General features: G+C 33.3%; 1 protein-coding gene across 2 annotated transcripts in view; it reads right to left on the reverse strand.

The window, feature by feature from the left end:
* Positions 1–13,104, reverse strand: part of LOC108742072 (chondroadherin-like) — a 40,697-nt gene that overhangs the window by 14,512 nt on the left and 13,081 nt on the right. For both annotated transcript variants that reach the window (XM_018477088.1, XM_018477089.1), the window contains exon 2: positions 1,709–2,086. In XM_018477088.1, coding sequence (XP_018332590.1) covers positions 1,709–1,723 — 15 coding nt within the window. In that variant the 5' untranslated portion in view covers positions 1,724–2,086. The remainder of the gene's footprint in view (positions 1–1,708; positions 2,087–13,104) is intronic.

Raw genomic sequence — 13,104 nt, forward strand, 5'->3', positions numbered from 1 at the left:
AAATAGATATAGGAACTATCCTACTAATATTGAAGAAAACGAATTTAAAATAAAAATAAAAATAACCATTTTGTATTGCCATTTTAATTAGAAGTATGTACATAATAACTAAAGATTCTCCTCAAACTTAGAAACCGGAATGAACTCCAACTATTTCGTAACGACCTCTTTAATGATCTGGAAACTGATACGTATCGTGTATTTTTACTAATAAAAGTTCTGAAAAGGAAACTTGTGCAACCAGGTGTAACTAACCCTAATTGTAACTGTGTTAGGTTAGGCTATATCTCGGTTATACATATATGTTGGTTTCTATTTTAAAATTTCTACTGTCTCTCATCCGTGCATTTAATTTTCAAAATTTAAAAGATTTTCCACTCTCGCTAAATTTTCGTCATTTTGGGCCACTGAAAACTGTGCTCAACTTGATCTCCTCCCTCGCGAATAAGTTGTGTCAATCCAAACATTCGATCGACCTAATGGCACTTTTGATCGTTTCATGGGTTTCACTCGCAGATTTATCGAGTTAGAAGCAAAACTTTACCGCGTAACGCTGCTAGAGTTAAAGATTCATTGCGGAGCTTCTTGACTGGGGTTCATTTTAAAGTCCACCTCTACTCCGGAAAGGCTTAGAAAGTTGACGACCACCCACGAGAAAAAGTCCTCCTTCGGCGCTCTCTCTGGGCGGGAAAAATTCAGTCCCGACTATTTTTCGGACGGATCCTATACGATCCGATAAAGTATCTTGTAATAATCAACTCTAAATAGAAGTAAATAACGTATGACAATGAGCTATTTCTAGTTCTAGAAGAACAATTAATATGACTTTGGACGTTTCTACCTATCCCTATAAACCCAACAAACAGTATCCTTTAGTTGTACTGTTCGTTTCAAGAAGTTAGAGATAGGTCCCTTCCCTTTATTAGGATGAGCCGTAGCATAATTCCAAATTCAATCATATTTGTCTGCGGAGCTCACTTCTCCACCGATCATCGTGCGAGAAATAGACAAAAGTGTACAGTACCATTTGCAAAATTATTTAAACTGCCTCGTTAAAATTTAAGAATACGCTTTATTTAAAAGCATATTTAGCCAAAAATAATAACAAGTGAATTAACTTAACGTTCTACACACCTATAAAACTTTTGCTTTGTTGTCTATTGTTAATTTATGTATATTTTTGTTTTAAAAAATTGCTAAACATTTTGGTCTAGTACTGTACAGTTCTAGCCGATCTCCTAAGACCGCCCATCGAGAGCTGTGCTCGTTCAAGCTTGTTTCAACTATTTCTGTCTTGCTCACGCCTAGTGAGTATTCTTTCTATCTTCGCGCAGATTTATTCAAGGTCACAATTCTAACAAAATGAAATGGACTGTACTTAGTAAGTTGCTTATTTAACAAACTTTCAAACGCATTTACAGTTTCTGAGGATCTTCAAATTCAGCACTAAGTAAGTCACATTTCGATAATCGATTAGCATTACAATGAAATGTGAAATATGCAAGATGACAAGATTTTATCTTGTGCAAATCCTCTACAAGAAATAGTCGTATATTTACATAAGGTGCTTTTGCAGTAAGTTTTCATTATAATCGAGTTTCAATGTATTTTTTGCTTTTAGCCTTTTTTTTACAAAACGCAATCCGATTTTGAAGTAGCTTTACTTCCGTTAGCGTCACAACATTTACGATCGAAGTAGGCAACTTACCTTTTTAAATTTCATCAGTTCCAAATTGGCTCGTGCAAGAAGCTTCCTCTTTTTTCCTTTCGTTTTCGTAAGCAGATCGAAGACGTGAAGACGGTCGGTGCGCCTCTGTATGCCCTACCGTTTGTTGCCGTGTACGAACAAAATTTCGACAAGTCTGAAATTAGCCGGCATACTTGGTCGGCTGTCGGTGGCACGATAAAAAGAAACAGGACGAATACGCGAAGGAGGATGTGGAGGAGAGTTCGAAGAGTTTCGTTTTCCTCGACGCTGGTTTATAAGGTCGAAGCGTGATGGGAATTCGAGATGGAGTTATTGCTGCTGAAACGGCGACGACGTTGACGGCCAGGACCATGCTCCTTTTCTTCTCGACGACGGAACCTGGAAAAATACGGGACGACTCAGTAACGTCATTTTCCTTTAAAAATGCTTGCATCTTCCGAGAGATTTAAGTGCAAGCCGCGATAAAAGATGGAATTAAATAATTCATACGGGAGCTTGCCTGATTTAGTGCTCTTTAATCATGGACTATGTGACTCTGGTGTTTAAATGAAAATAAATTATCCATGACAGTTACACAGAGATATAAGCCGACGCGGCACGCTGTTAAGTGAAGTAAAATTTACCGCCGTGCAAAAGGTGCAGTGCAACGTAGCCATTTAATTCGTTTATATGCATGCATCACGCCTTTTAATCCCGTAAGCCCGATGGAATAATTGGATTTATGACGTCATAATTTTCAACCGTAAAATAAATAACAATCTGCTAATGGAGAATCTTCAATCTTACGTTGGGAATCATGATTAATAAGCGTAATACGGATTGCTACTGTCGATTTCCCGTGCATTTTGACAAATTGTTTCTATTATGTTTTACGCAGGAAATTCGTTAGTGCCGTTTACAAAATGAAGGCAGTTTACACTTTCTGAAACAGGGCGTTGGTTAATGAGACGCTGCGGAATAATTTCGTATTGCTTTAATTGGTATCCATGTCTGGGTATTTTAAACCCATCTATCGAAAGTGTGAACCGCAGGTATAAGAACAGAGTGCGTTAGGGGGCTGCCAACGTGATGCCGGGAGTAAGGGGGCCCAAAATTTTCAAGTTTTTCCGTGCTTTATTCCCAAGCTGCTAATGTTGGCTCCCAGACTACGCCGAAGAGTAGGACATAAAGCCTTCTTCAGTCTCTTTTTAAGAGTCATGGGAATGGGTGGGTGGGTGGTTGTTGGGGTGAAAAAGATGAGACAGAACTGACAAACTATTTCGGGTATAACGACGCCCAAAGGAACAGTATAATTTCGTCGTTATATCCGGAAGTCGTTATAGGCAAAGGTAATGAGATACAGACACATACGTATAGTTTGTACCTTTTTTCAATTTTGAAACGATTTCTGCCTTTTCTTTAACAGTAAATGTGCATCTAGGAGTCAAAAATTTGCTAAACACAATTGCTATTCAGAATATCAATTTGGAACTGAGCCATTTTAACGTACAGGCTTACCTACTTACGCGGTTATCATCTCTGAACAAACGGTAAAGATTAACATACTTGCTGGCCATCTGTGTGGATGCCAACAAAAGATAAAGCTCTTGAAAGATTTGTTACAAATGATTCATTAAAAACCGTCGTTACACCCGAATTCGACGTTACATGCGAAGTCGCTATAGTGTATGCTTTAAATTCAAAGGACTTAGATTTAATGTTGCTATAGTAAAATGGTCGCTATAACTAAGGTCGTAATAAAAGAAATCCATTATACTCAGTAGGAACCACAGAAGAATTTAGATCAGGGCAGAAGCACACGGAATCGGACCGGTGTCCTGCCGAATGTCAAGCAATGTTCTAAAGGTTGTCACCTACCTTTCCGACAAAAAAAAATTAACAAGCATAACGATAAAGCAGAAATTTTCTTTAACGTAATTTCTTTTTTTACGAGAACAAATCTGGCTGCATTTAGGAGTTTCGAGTTAGGGAAGTTTTACTAATTTAAAAGTTCTGACGTGAAAACCTACGTCAGATCTATCACATTAGCTCAAACAAAAAAATCTTTATCTGAGTATTATACCGATGAAAACCTCATGACACTGTAAATTACAAATAACTATTTTTTTTAGAATTTTTATTTACTTGTTTTTTTACTTTTTAACATAGTTAAACACGTAAAACCGTAAATTCTGAATTACACTAAATACAGCATTAGCCACTAGTAGGTACACATTAAGTATGTATTTGCAATATCGGAATCTTAGTTAGGGGTTTGTTTTGTAATATAGCTCATAAAGTGCGTTTTTTCTGGCATAATTTTGTTTAAGTAAGAAGGTGCAATTTTCTGCGTTTTGCAATCTAATGCATTTACATAATCATTTTTTCAAATATCTAAGAATAACCGTTTTGAAAAATAAAATATTTATCTACACGTTATATCTTATGACTTATTGAGGGAGTTCTACAACCTAATTAATTATTTACAAAAGTAAATGCTGTAAGAGACAACGAAAATTCAAACAATCTTATATTGAGTAATTAGTTCACGTTCTTTGTGATAGATAACGTTAACCGACATATTATATTGTAGTAGGCAATTAATAATACATAAAAATACATTTATAATTAGGTATTTAATAATATTAACTTTCTTTACTTTTACACGCAAAAAAATTTATCTTATAATTAGATTGTTGTAAATATTACTTATTTTAAAAAGCATGTTAATTACCGTGACGCACAATTATTTGTTTTTTGTATCTTTGAGATAACTTTTTCGGGTCTGTTGACGCAGCAAAATAAAAAATGAGTATCAATGTCATAACTGCGGAATTAACGAGATACACAACGATCGAAAACTGGCACGTGCTGAATTTTTTTCGGACTTCGATGTGGTTCTTGTCTGACAACATTAAACAAATATACGAAATGCGCTATGTAACTGCGACATGTGCTAACCTAATTGTATTGGAATATAAAACAAACTGACGACGTGAATTTGAAGATAAATAATTGATCGATTTAGGTACAAATACAGCTATATTAAGTTTAGACTATAATACCGAAGTATGACAGTATATATTGCCATCTACTTATATATGCTGCTAAGTGTAGTAATTCAAAATTTTTGGCAGTGACCTTAGGAAGGTATCTTATAATTAGTGTCAAAGTGAATCTTCAACGGAACGTACGAGGGGACGTTTTCAAGTTCGTGAAATGGGAGGTAAGAAGTGGAAAGAAAAGTACGAATTTATTTTTCCTTTTCGGTATATTCACCTGCTACCTTTATATATTTTTCCAATCTTTCAATTAATTTGCGTACACCTTCGAAAAAAAATGTTTTGTCCTTTTCTGAAAAATACGCCGAAACTGCATCCTTCATCTGTCGCTTGAAAATTTCTACCCACGAAGAAGTTGAAGATAGGTAATAATCAATGGGAGCTAGATCAGGACTGTAGGGTGGGTGAGTCAAAATTTCGAAGCTCACCTTCTGCAGGACAGCCATCACAACATGGTTCTTGTAAAAGGCGCAGAAGGAGGACTCCTTAACCTTAACCGCTCAAGGATTAAAGCATAGTATTCTCCGGTTATAGAGACACCTTTATCTTTATAATCGCTCAAGGGGATCCCTTCTGAGTCCCAAAAGACTGTTGCCTTGATTTTCCCAGCCGACTGTGACACCTTAAACTTCTCGGTTGGTGGTGTGCCTTTTTTGTGTCACTGCATAAGTTCTGTTTGGACTCAGGTTCATAACGATGAACCCAAGTTTCGCCCCAGTAACAATTCGAGTCAATACTCCATCTTTATCTTCACTAAAAGTCCAAAAACGCCTGAGAATACCCCACACGCTGTTTCTTTTTAAGATGAAGTGAGCACTCTCGGCATCCATCTTGTGCTGACTTTAGTCATGCCTAGATGATCCTGAAGAATTTTAAATATAGTTGTATCTAATACTCCTACCATTTTTGCGAGCTGTTTCTTTGGGTCGGACATCTTCCAGTATTAATTTTTCGACTATTTGAATGATTTCTTGAGTGGGAAACTCGATCGGCCAAGCTGGGCGTGGGTAGTCTTCAAGCGAGTCCCTGCCTTGCTTAAAGGGGGTATGCCACTTGTAAACCATGGTTATTCCTAAGCAAGATTCCCCATAAACGGATAACATCTCTTCCAATATGGTTTGAACTGATTTTCCTTCCTTGGTAAGGAACTTTATAACAGCGCGGTACTCGATTTGCTCCAAATTTCACAATTTGTTCCCTATTGACTTGTTTGGTCGACGAAAGTTGAAAGACTACTGACCTAATTACGATAAAACTGCATAATTCGTAATTACTAGAGTAAGTACCCTCACTAATGACCTACCTACCCATTCCAGAAATTACCAGACATTAGTTCTCATCAGTACGCTATAGACAGCTTCGATAAATCACCGATCAAGCTGAAGCTGTTCTACAATGGCGAGTTAATATACTATCAGCGTATGGTCAGTTATCACCATCTGCTGATATTTGCTGCTAATATGTAAATGTAATATTTCAGAATGTTTGACCAGGACTTTACAAAGGTATCTATCTACCTCTCAATGTAGATCCATTTTGACAAGTACATACCTTCCAAATGTTCGTTTGAAAATTAATAGTCTCATTTTTGTGTTTTTTACTCCTGATTTGTATGGATGTTTAAAAATTAATAAAGTTCGATTTTGAGATCTTTCTGTTGGGAATCTTAACTAAGTAATACTTGAAATTTTATATTGATCCACAATATTCGCTGTTTTTAATATTTCCATGCCGCAAAACTGTATCAGAGGAAACGTTTTATTATTTCAGTCACCCTTTTATAAAACTCTCCATCTGCTTCAATTTTTATTATAGATTCGGTGTCTGAATTATGAAAAATCAATTATATTGATTTGTAAATTTTAATAGCAATAACATTCTCTATATGTTGCAATTTTCAAAGAGGATATTATAACGTGGCCATCCATTGCAGTCGGCAGAGTCAATAACCAGTTTACTATTGCAAATGCCAGATTAAGTAATAATAAGTAAAAATTAATGTAACATTACACTTAACTAATAAATTTTTATTTCATTTAATAGATTTTTTTATTTCATTTAATACATTTTTTAGGCAAGGTAACTGAGTAAACTGCGGTTATGTCTCTATACTGCTAAGGTGTCAATAGACCCAAAGTTTATGTCCGTTCTGGAATTCCCCGAAAAGGAATAACTACTGCAGCTACCTGTAAGTAGGTATCTATAATTTTTTACAAGTGTAGGTAGTATTTTATGAAGAGTTAAACCTGGACACCTATTAAGCAGTAGCAAAATTATGACGAAAGGGAAGGGATAGTTGTGTATCGGATGGGGATGATGAGGTTCATCGATTAAAAATAAGAAAGAGAAGATGTGAGTTGCTTGGGGAATACAGTTGGGATAGTGAAGTTTTGTCCGCACCCAGCGATAATAAGATTAGAGTAGCTGGTGTCAGGTCAGACATTTTGCTTTAATTTAATATTTTGTTTTTTTCTTTTGCTATATAATATGTATAATTTAATTAATTAGTAAGTATCTAATGAAAGTAATAGATTTTCATTTTCAATATGGCCTATAATTTGTCTTACACAATAAACTTAACGCACTTACGCACTACGCACTCAAGAGCAGCATTTATTATTTTTTTAGTTTTTATCATTTTTTTTTATTTTAAACTTGATTTTTAATTGTGATGATTGTATTTATATATTAAAGACAATTTAGTTTAATTTACATAACGTATGTGCATATTTTACAATTTTGATTATACCTAATTAATGTTAATAAGGTAAACATGGAGGAATGATTTTTTCTATTTCCTGGATTGGAATTCGTCTTGCACAAAATATTTAACGCACTTACCTCTCAAGCAGAAATATGTAGCTCAATTTTTTTTGTATTTATAAATTAAGAGCTAATTTGCCCGTTAATTAATAGGTAACTAACGTATGTGCATATTTAACAATTTTGATTATAATTAGAGTTAATAAGGTAAAAATGGAAGTAATGATTATTATTTTATGTGGACTAGAATTTGTCTTATATAAAAAATCTAATACAAAATAATCAGATCAATTTTACATTTAGGTATATTCTTTTTTCTTAGTTTCAAGTTTGACATTATTTGAGATGATTATATTTAAACTCGCAAAGATTTAATGCTGTATTCTGATAAATGTTGAAATTTGCATACGAATCCAGCATAATAGAAAAGTTTTTATAGAAAACAGAATTTTTACTTTGAAAGAGCGAAACCTTATCTTACCAAACATCATACAAACGAAGTTGTAACGCCTAACGATAAAGGAGAAAAAAATAAAAACTACTTTATAGACATCCTTGTAAATGTTATAAATATATGTAGGTAACGTAAGAAACTCCTTAATTGCAAGCATGGTTTGATTCGATAAAGTAAAGGAAACGAGTTATTACTTTCCTGAATAGCATAGTTTTACTGACGTATAGTCTGAAAATGAATTGCAATTAATTCTTTATTAGGTGGCAGTTTTTCCAACATACAATCAGTAGTCGTTAAAACATAACTTTATGAAAGAAAATAGGTTGTGAAACATCAAACGTCGCAAACCAATAAAAATGTGTCGAATAGGCACTTGGAACTATAAAACATCAGATAAGAACAACTTTTACATGACCTAAGCATCACAGAATTAAATTAATTACATAGGGTTATGTAGTATTTTTAGCTGACGTAAAACAAAATTACTTAATAACTGCTATAAAGGAGTTTGTATAACTGTAGATATGCATATATTTCGCAGCTAGCGCACAACAAACGTAAAAATTGGCCAATTGAAATTTCGCTGTAATAGAAAATTTCGAATTTCAATACCTACATAAAACTTATAAGTTATATCCTTTTTTTTCTAAAAGGCTACCATATTTTTTTCTTTTTTTATTTCACGTTCCTTGAGTTCTTCAAATTTAATTCATACTTTTTTAGAAACTTGTCCAGAAATTTAAATTGTGTCAATAACTTGACAAGAATCGGAATCACCTCCGAGAAATTTGAATTTACTTTCGGATACCTTTACATCTACGCCGGTCACATAAATACTTTTTCGTTAATTATAAATTCATGATCGATTCGTCTATTGAATATCTATTAGATACATCTTTGCTGACCATATGTGTACATTAATACAGTATTTGAGATGCAGCACTGCTATGTCGTAGGCTAAATTGTTGCAATTGTATCATAAATATATATAATAATATACAATAAGGGCTAAATAATCGTAAGATATTTGTTAATCTACCCTCTTAAGTAAGAAAAGAGATTAGGATGTACAAGAAAGCTTGTCGTAGTCAAAGAAGACTCTGTACCTACATGCATACAGGGGAGTCCAAAAAATATGAGTTATCTACTCATTGTGACCAAATTACAAGTTTAAAAGTAAAACATTCGAAACAATCGAAAGAAGACATAGGACAGTAGAAGTTATTCGGAATGCCAAAATCTGGAGCCATACGAAATTCAAATGCTTTTTTTTGTTTAATTAAATGACTCAAAAAGTTTGAAATATCTTAGGCTTAGATGTATATGGGAATATATGGAATTTTTGCAGAAAGTTGTAAAAAAGCGGACATGCAATTAAAAAGATGCGACAAATTTTATTCATTAATTTTAGAGAAGATAAATTCTCATATAACTAAAAATGTAGGTATAAAGCTCTTTTTTAATTTTAGCATTTTATTTTTAGCCATAACATAGGGCCTATTTTCTGTAGAAACTGTACTCCCTCCTTTAATTTATGTATCACTTCCCTTAAAGTAAAAGCTCATAAGATTTGAATGAACCTCTCTTCCTTGCCATCCTTACATAAATTTATGAATGACCTCTTATAAAAAATTAAAACTGATTTTACAAAATAATTTTTGACAAAAAATAAATTTAATATTAACATTTCGTGTGACGTAAGTGCCTATACTTCGAGAATCGAACGTGTCGTAAGAACAAGGATTCAATATATATACATTTACTGATGGTCTCTTTGACTTTTGCGTACGTGAACCCATTAAAGTAAAGATTACATAATTATAAACCTCTGACACGAATTAAGAACTTTTCTTGATACAAACGTTATAGAGGAAAATAATCCTTCCATATTAGTACGGTATAATTTCCAGAACAAGATCACTTTGATATCAAATGACATTTACATCCTAATCGTTACCATAAAGGGAACAGATTTTGATATGAGCAACCCAAAAAAAAACCGAAATGACGATTAGATTTAATATTGCAATTGTGAACGTATCATGGATGTATTATGTACTTATAGCGTGATGTATATATGTATCTAATTAATGTAGGAGGCTTCTAAACACACTTTTTGTAGAATCAAATTTCATAAACTTATTGCCACTAAAGTACGTACTTAAACAAGAAATTATCTCCACATGAAGATCGTTTTACATTCGTAATGTACTTATATGTATATGTATATCATTTTGTAATGTATCCGTTTTTTCTTTATTATTAATTAGTATTGAGCTTAAAAGCTTACTTTCAGTAACACTTTTCTATAGTGATGAGTAAAATTTGTCTTGGTCTTGGTCTGATGAGATCCAGCAAAATCGAAATAGTAATCCGCATCCGGCAGTTTCGGCAGAATACTGACCACCATGAACTTCTTTGATCGAGACAATCCTATAAAGATCTTTGGCCAACATTTGTTTTTTTCGTGGCCATGTTTTGCATTAATTTTGAATCAATCTTAAACGAGACGTGTCACTAAGAATTGGTCGATTTTAGTAAAATATCGAAAAAGTATTTTGATAAGAAATGAACTATTTTGAATGAAAAAAACAACATCCGCACCTTCACTTCGAGGGAGAGTTGTGAAAGAGTGTTTAGAGGTGGGTCCAGGGTAATTGCGCTTCAATTCTAATTAATATTAAAATGACATTTTCTATTGATAAGATTAAATAATAAATCATTGTTGATATTTCAAACCTGGAATTTTAATTGTACCTATGCGTCAGGGACCGTCCATCAAAACGTCACTCAGAATTTCACCTTTTGGGCCCCTCTCAACTCCTTCGTCATGCTAAGTTATACCTCCAGCAACCCCCCTAACAAATATAACGTTACAAAAGCTAGCCTACCCCCCTCCCTATAAACTATTTCTTGTGATGAAAAGTAGCAATGAGAAAGACTTTCTATAGTAATAAAAAATTTTAAGAACAATGCCAAGTTAAGAAAACGTCAAAATAAAATTGATAAACTGCGAATTACATATCGTTATATCCCCCCTTGTCATATCTCGTCATGCTAAACAATACCCTCCTCCCTCTTATTTCCAAACGTGTTTTATATAAACGACTCCTTACAATTAGATTCAAAATTCCAAAGATAAATAAACGTCGAATTTTATGGAAGATGAGTACGTTCCGATCAATAATAATTGATTCACACTCAATATCTCAATTTTATAGATAATAATAGATCTACTCAACGGCAAAGGTGTTAGATTGTGAGGAAGTTAAATAATTAGTGTTCAGCTTATTTAGTTAGTACATTTATACATAAAATTATGTATCCAAGTTCGTATAATATGTATTCGTAATAGTTATGTGGTTGATGAGATCACGGTTGGAATTATACATACGTATGTACATATAATGGATGTGAATGATCCTTATGTACAGAAGAACCGGTATTTATTTTATTATTACTATATACACACATATATATATATAATACCAGAGCTCTGAGTGTAGGTAAATGTACTTTTCTGTACTACAGGTATGGTATATCCCCGTTTTTAACACACCATAGGCTTGTATTTGTGCAACATATTTATACAACTCTACAAAGTGAAACTTTACTGTTGTATGGCAATAATTGTATTTGCTGACAAGCCACAGAAAATATATGCTTATTATCTAACGCTTCGAAAAAGAGGAGACTTGTAACACTTATATTGGATTGTGGTAGAAAGTGAAGCCCAAAAATCAAATATCCACAAGTCTTTAGTGGTAGATATTGAAAGAGTCACCCGGTTTCCCTAATGCTAAAGCTTACGTATAGAGTGTGTAAATGGGAACTAGAGATGCTCGAACATATTTTTGAGAGATGTGGCATAACAGGAAATGGTGAAAAAAAATAAGAAATTCAAATGGAAGGAAAGGATGGTCTAAAAAGGATGAGCGAAACCTAACACAGGAGAAAAATATCAGAAAAGCGAGAAAGTTAAAAATGTTTAGTTTGTAAATTCATGTGTAGGTGTAGAGTAAATGTAAATGCACCTTGTACATAATGTTTTTAATTTAAGTTAGATTCCTGGCCGTTACTTTTAAATTACATATGTATTTTTTTCCAGGGTGGCATTCAAATAATTAAACAAATTAATCATTTTTGTAACGTAAGAATGTTTAAAACTAAGTTAATGTCTGTGTACAAGCAGTAACACTTTAAAAGTCTGAAGGTGGTTGAATAAACCGAAACGTTACAAAAAACATAAAGTTGTTTAATTATTATTTGACCGCCACCCTGGAAAAAACTACATAACATAATGTTTTTAATAAAGCTATCTATCTATATTTAGAGTAGGGTTATGCCCAAATTAAATCATACTATGTACACGTTCACTAATATAATGAAAAAATACAATAAACATAAATATATTTGATGGTGGATATAGATAGGATATTGATTACTTATTACTGTTTGCATTATTCATTTTATGATGGCTTGGGACATCATTAACTGAAAATACCAGTAGCTTTATAGGTACAGCTTTTAATGTTATAATTTCAACGTTGATTTCACAGTTATCGGTTTATTCTGCAGGTAATCGGACCAATTACGTAGACCTGCTACACATACAGCAAGAAAATTAAATTCCTTTATCTAGTTTCACCGAAGGCAAAAGGATTCGGGGAAATTTTATGTTTTAGTTAGTTAATTGGTAGTCAGCAATTTTATTCGATTTGCGTGCAATCCGGGACGGATCTAGAGACAATTTTGCTAGAGGGGAAATAACTTTTTCCTAAAATCTGGTCAGAAATTTTTTTATTTTATAGTTTTTTCTGATATTCATGGAGAAACTTCTGAATTTCGCACTACAACATTTTTCATAGTACTGAAATAAGTAAATAATCTAGTCATAGAGCTTTGCCGGGAAAGGGGAGGTGGAGGGATTTCCCCCAATTTCAATTTTTATCTGAAATAGTGTCCAACAGTTATTTTGTTTATGATAACGGTATTTTAGGTTGTAATCCCAATTTCCTGTCTTAATACAATTACATTAATCTTGTTATGTTCAGTAATACACAACCCTTTGTATATTTTAAGCAAAACTGTACTAACGTACGTATTATTTTATTTAGAAAAGCGTTTATGCGTTTGAG

This window comes from Agrilus planipennis, unplaced genomic scaffold, assembly GCF_000699045.2.
Source record: "Agrilus planipennis isolate EAB-ADULT unplaced genomic scaffold, Apla_2.0 scaffold261, whole genome shotgun sequence".
Taxonomy (NCBI): domain Eukaryota; kingdom Metazoa; phylum Arthropoda; class Insecta; order Coleoptera; family Buprestidae; genus Agrilus; species Agrilus planipennis.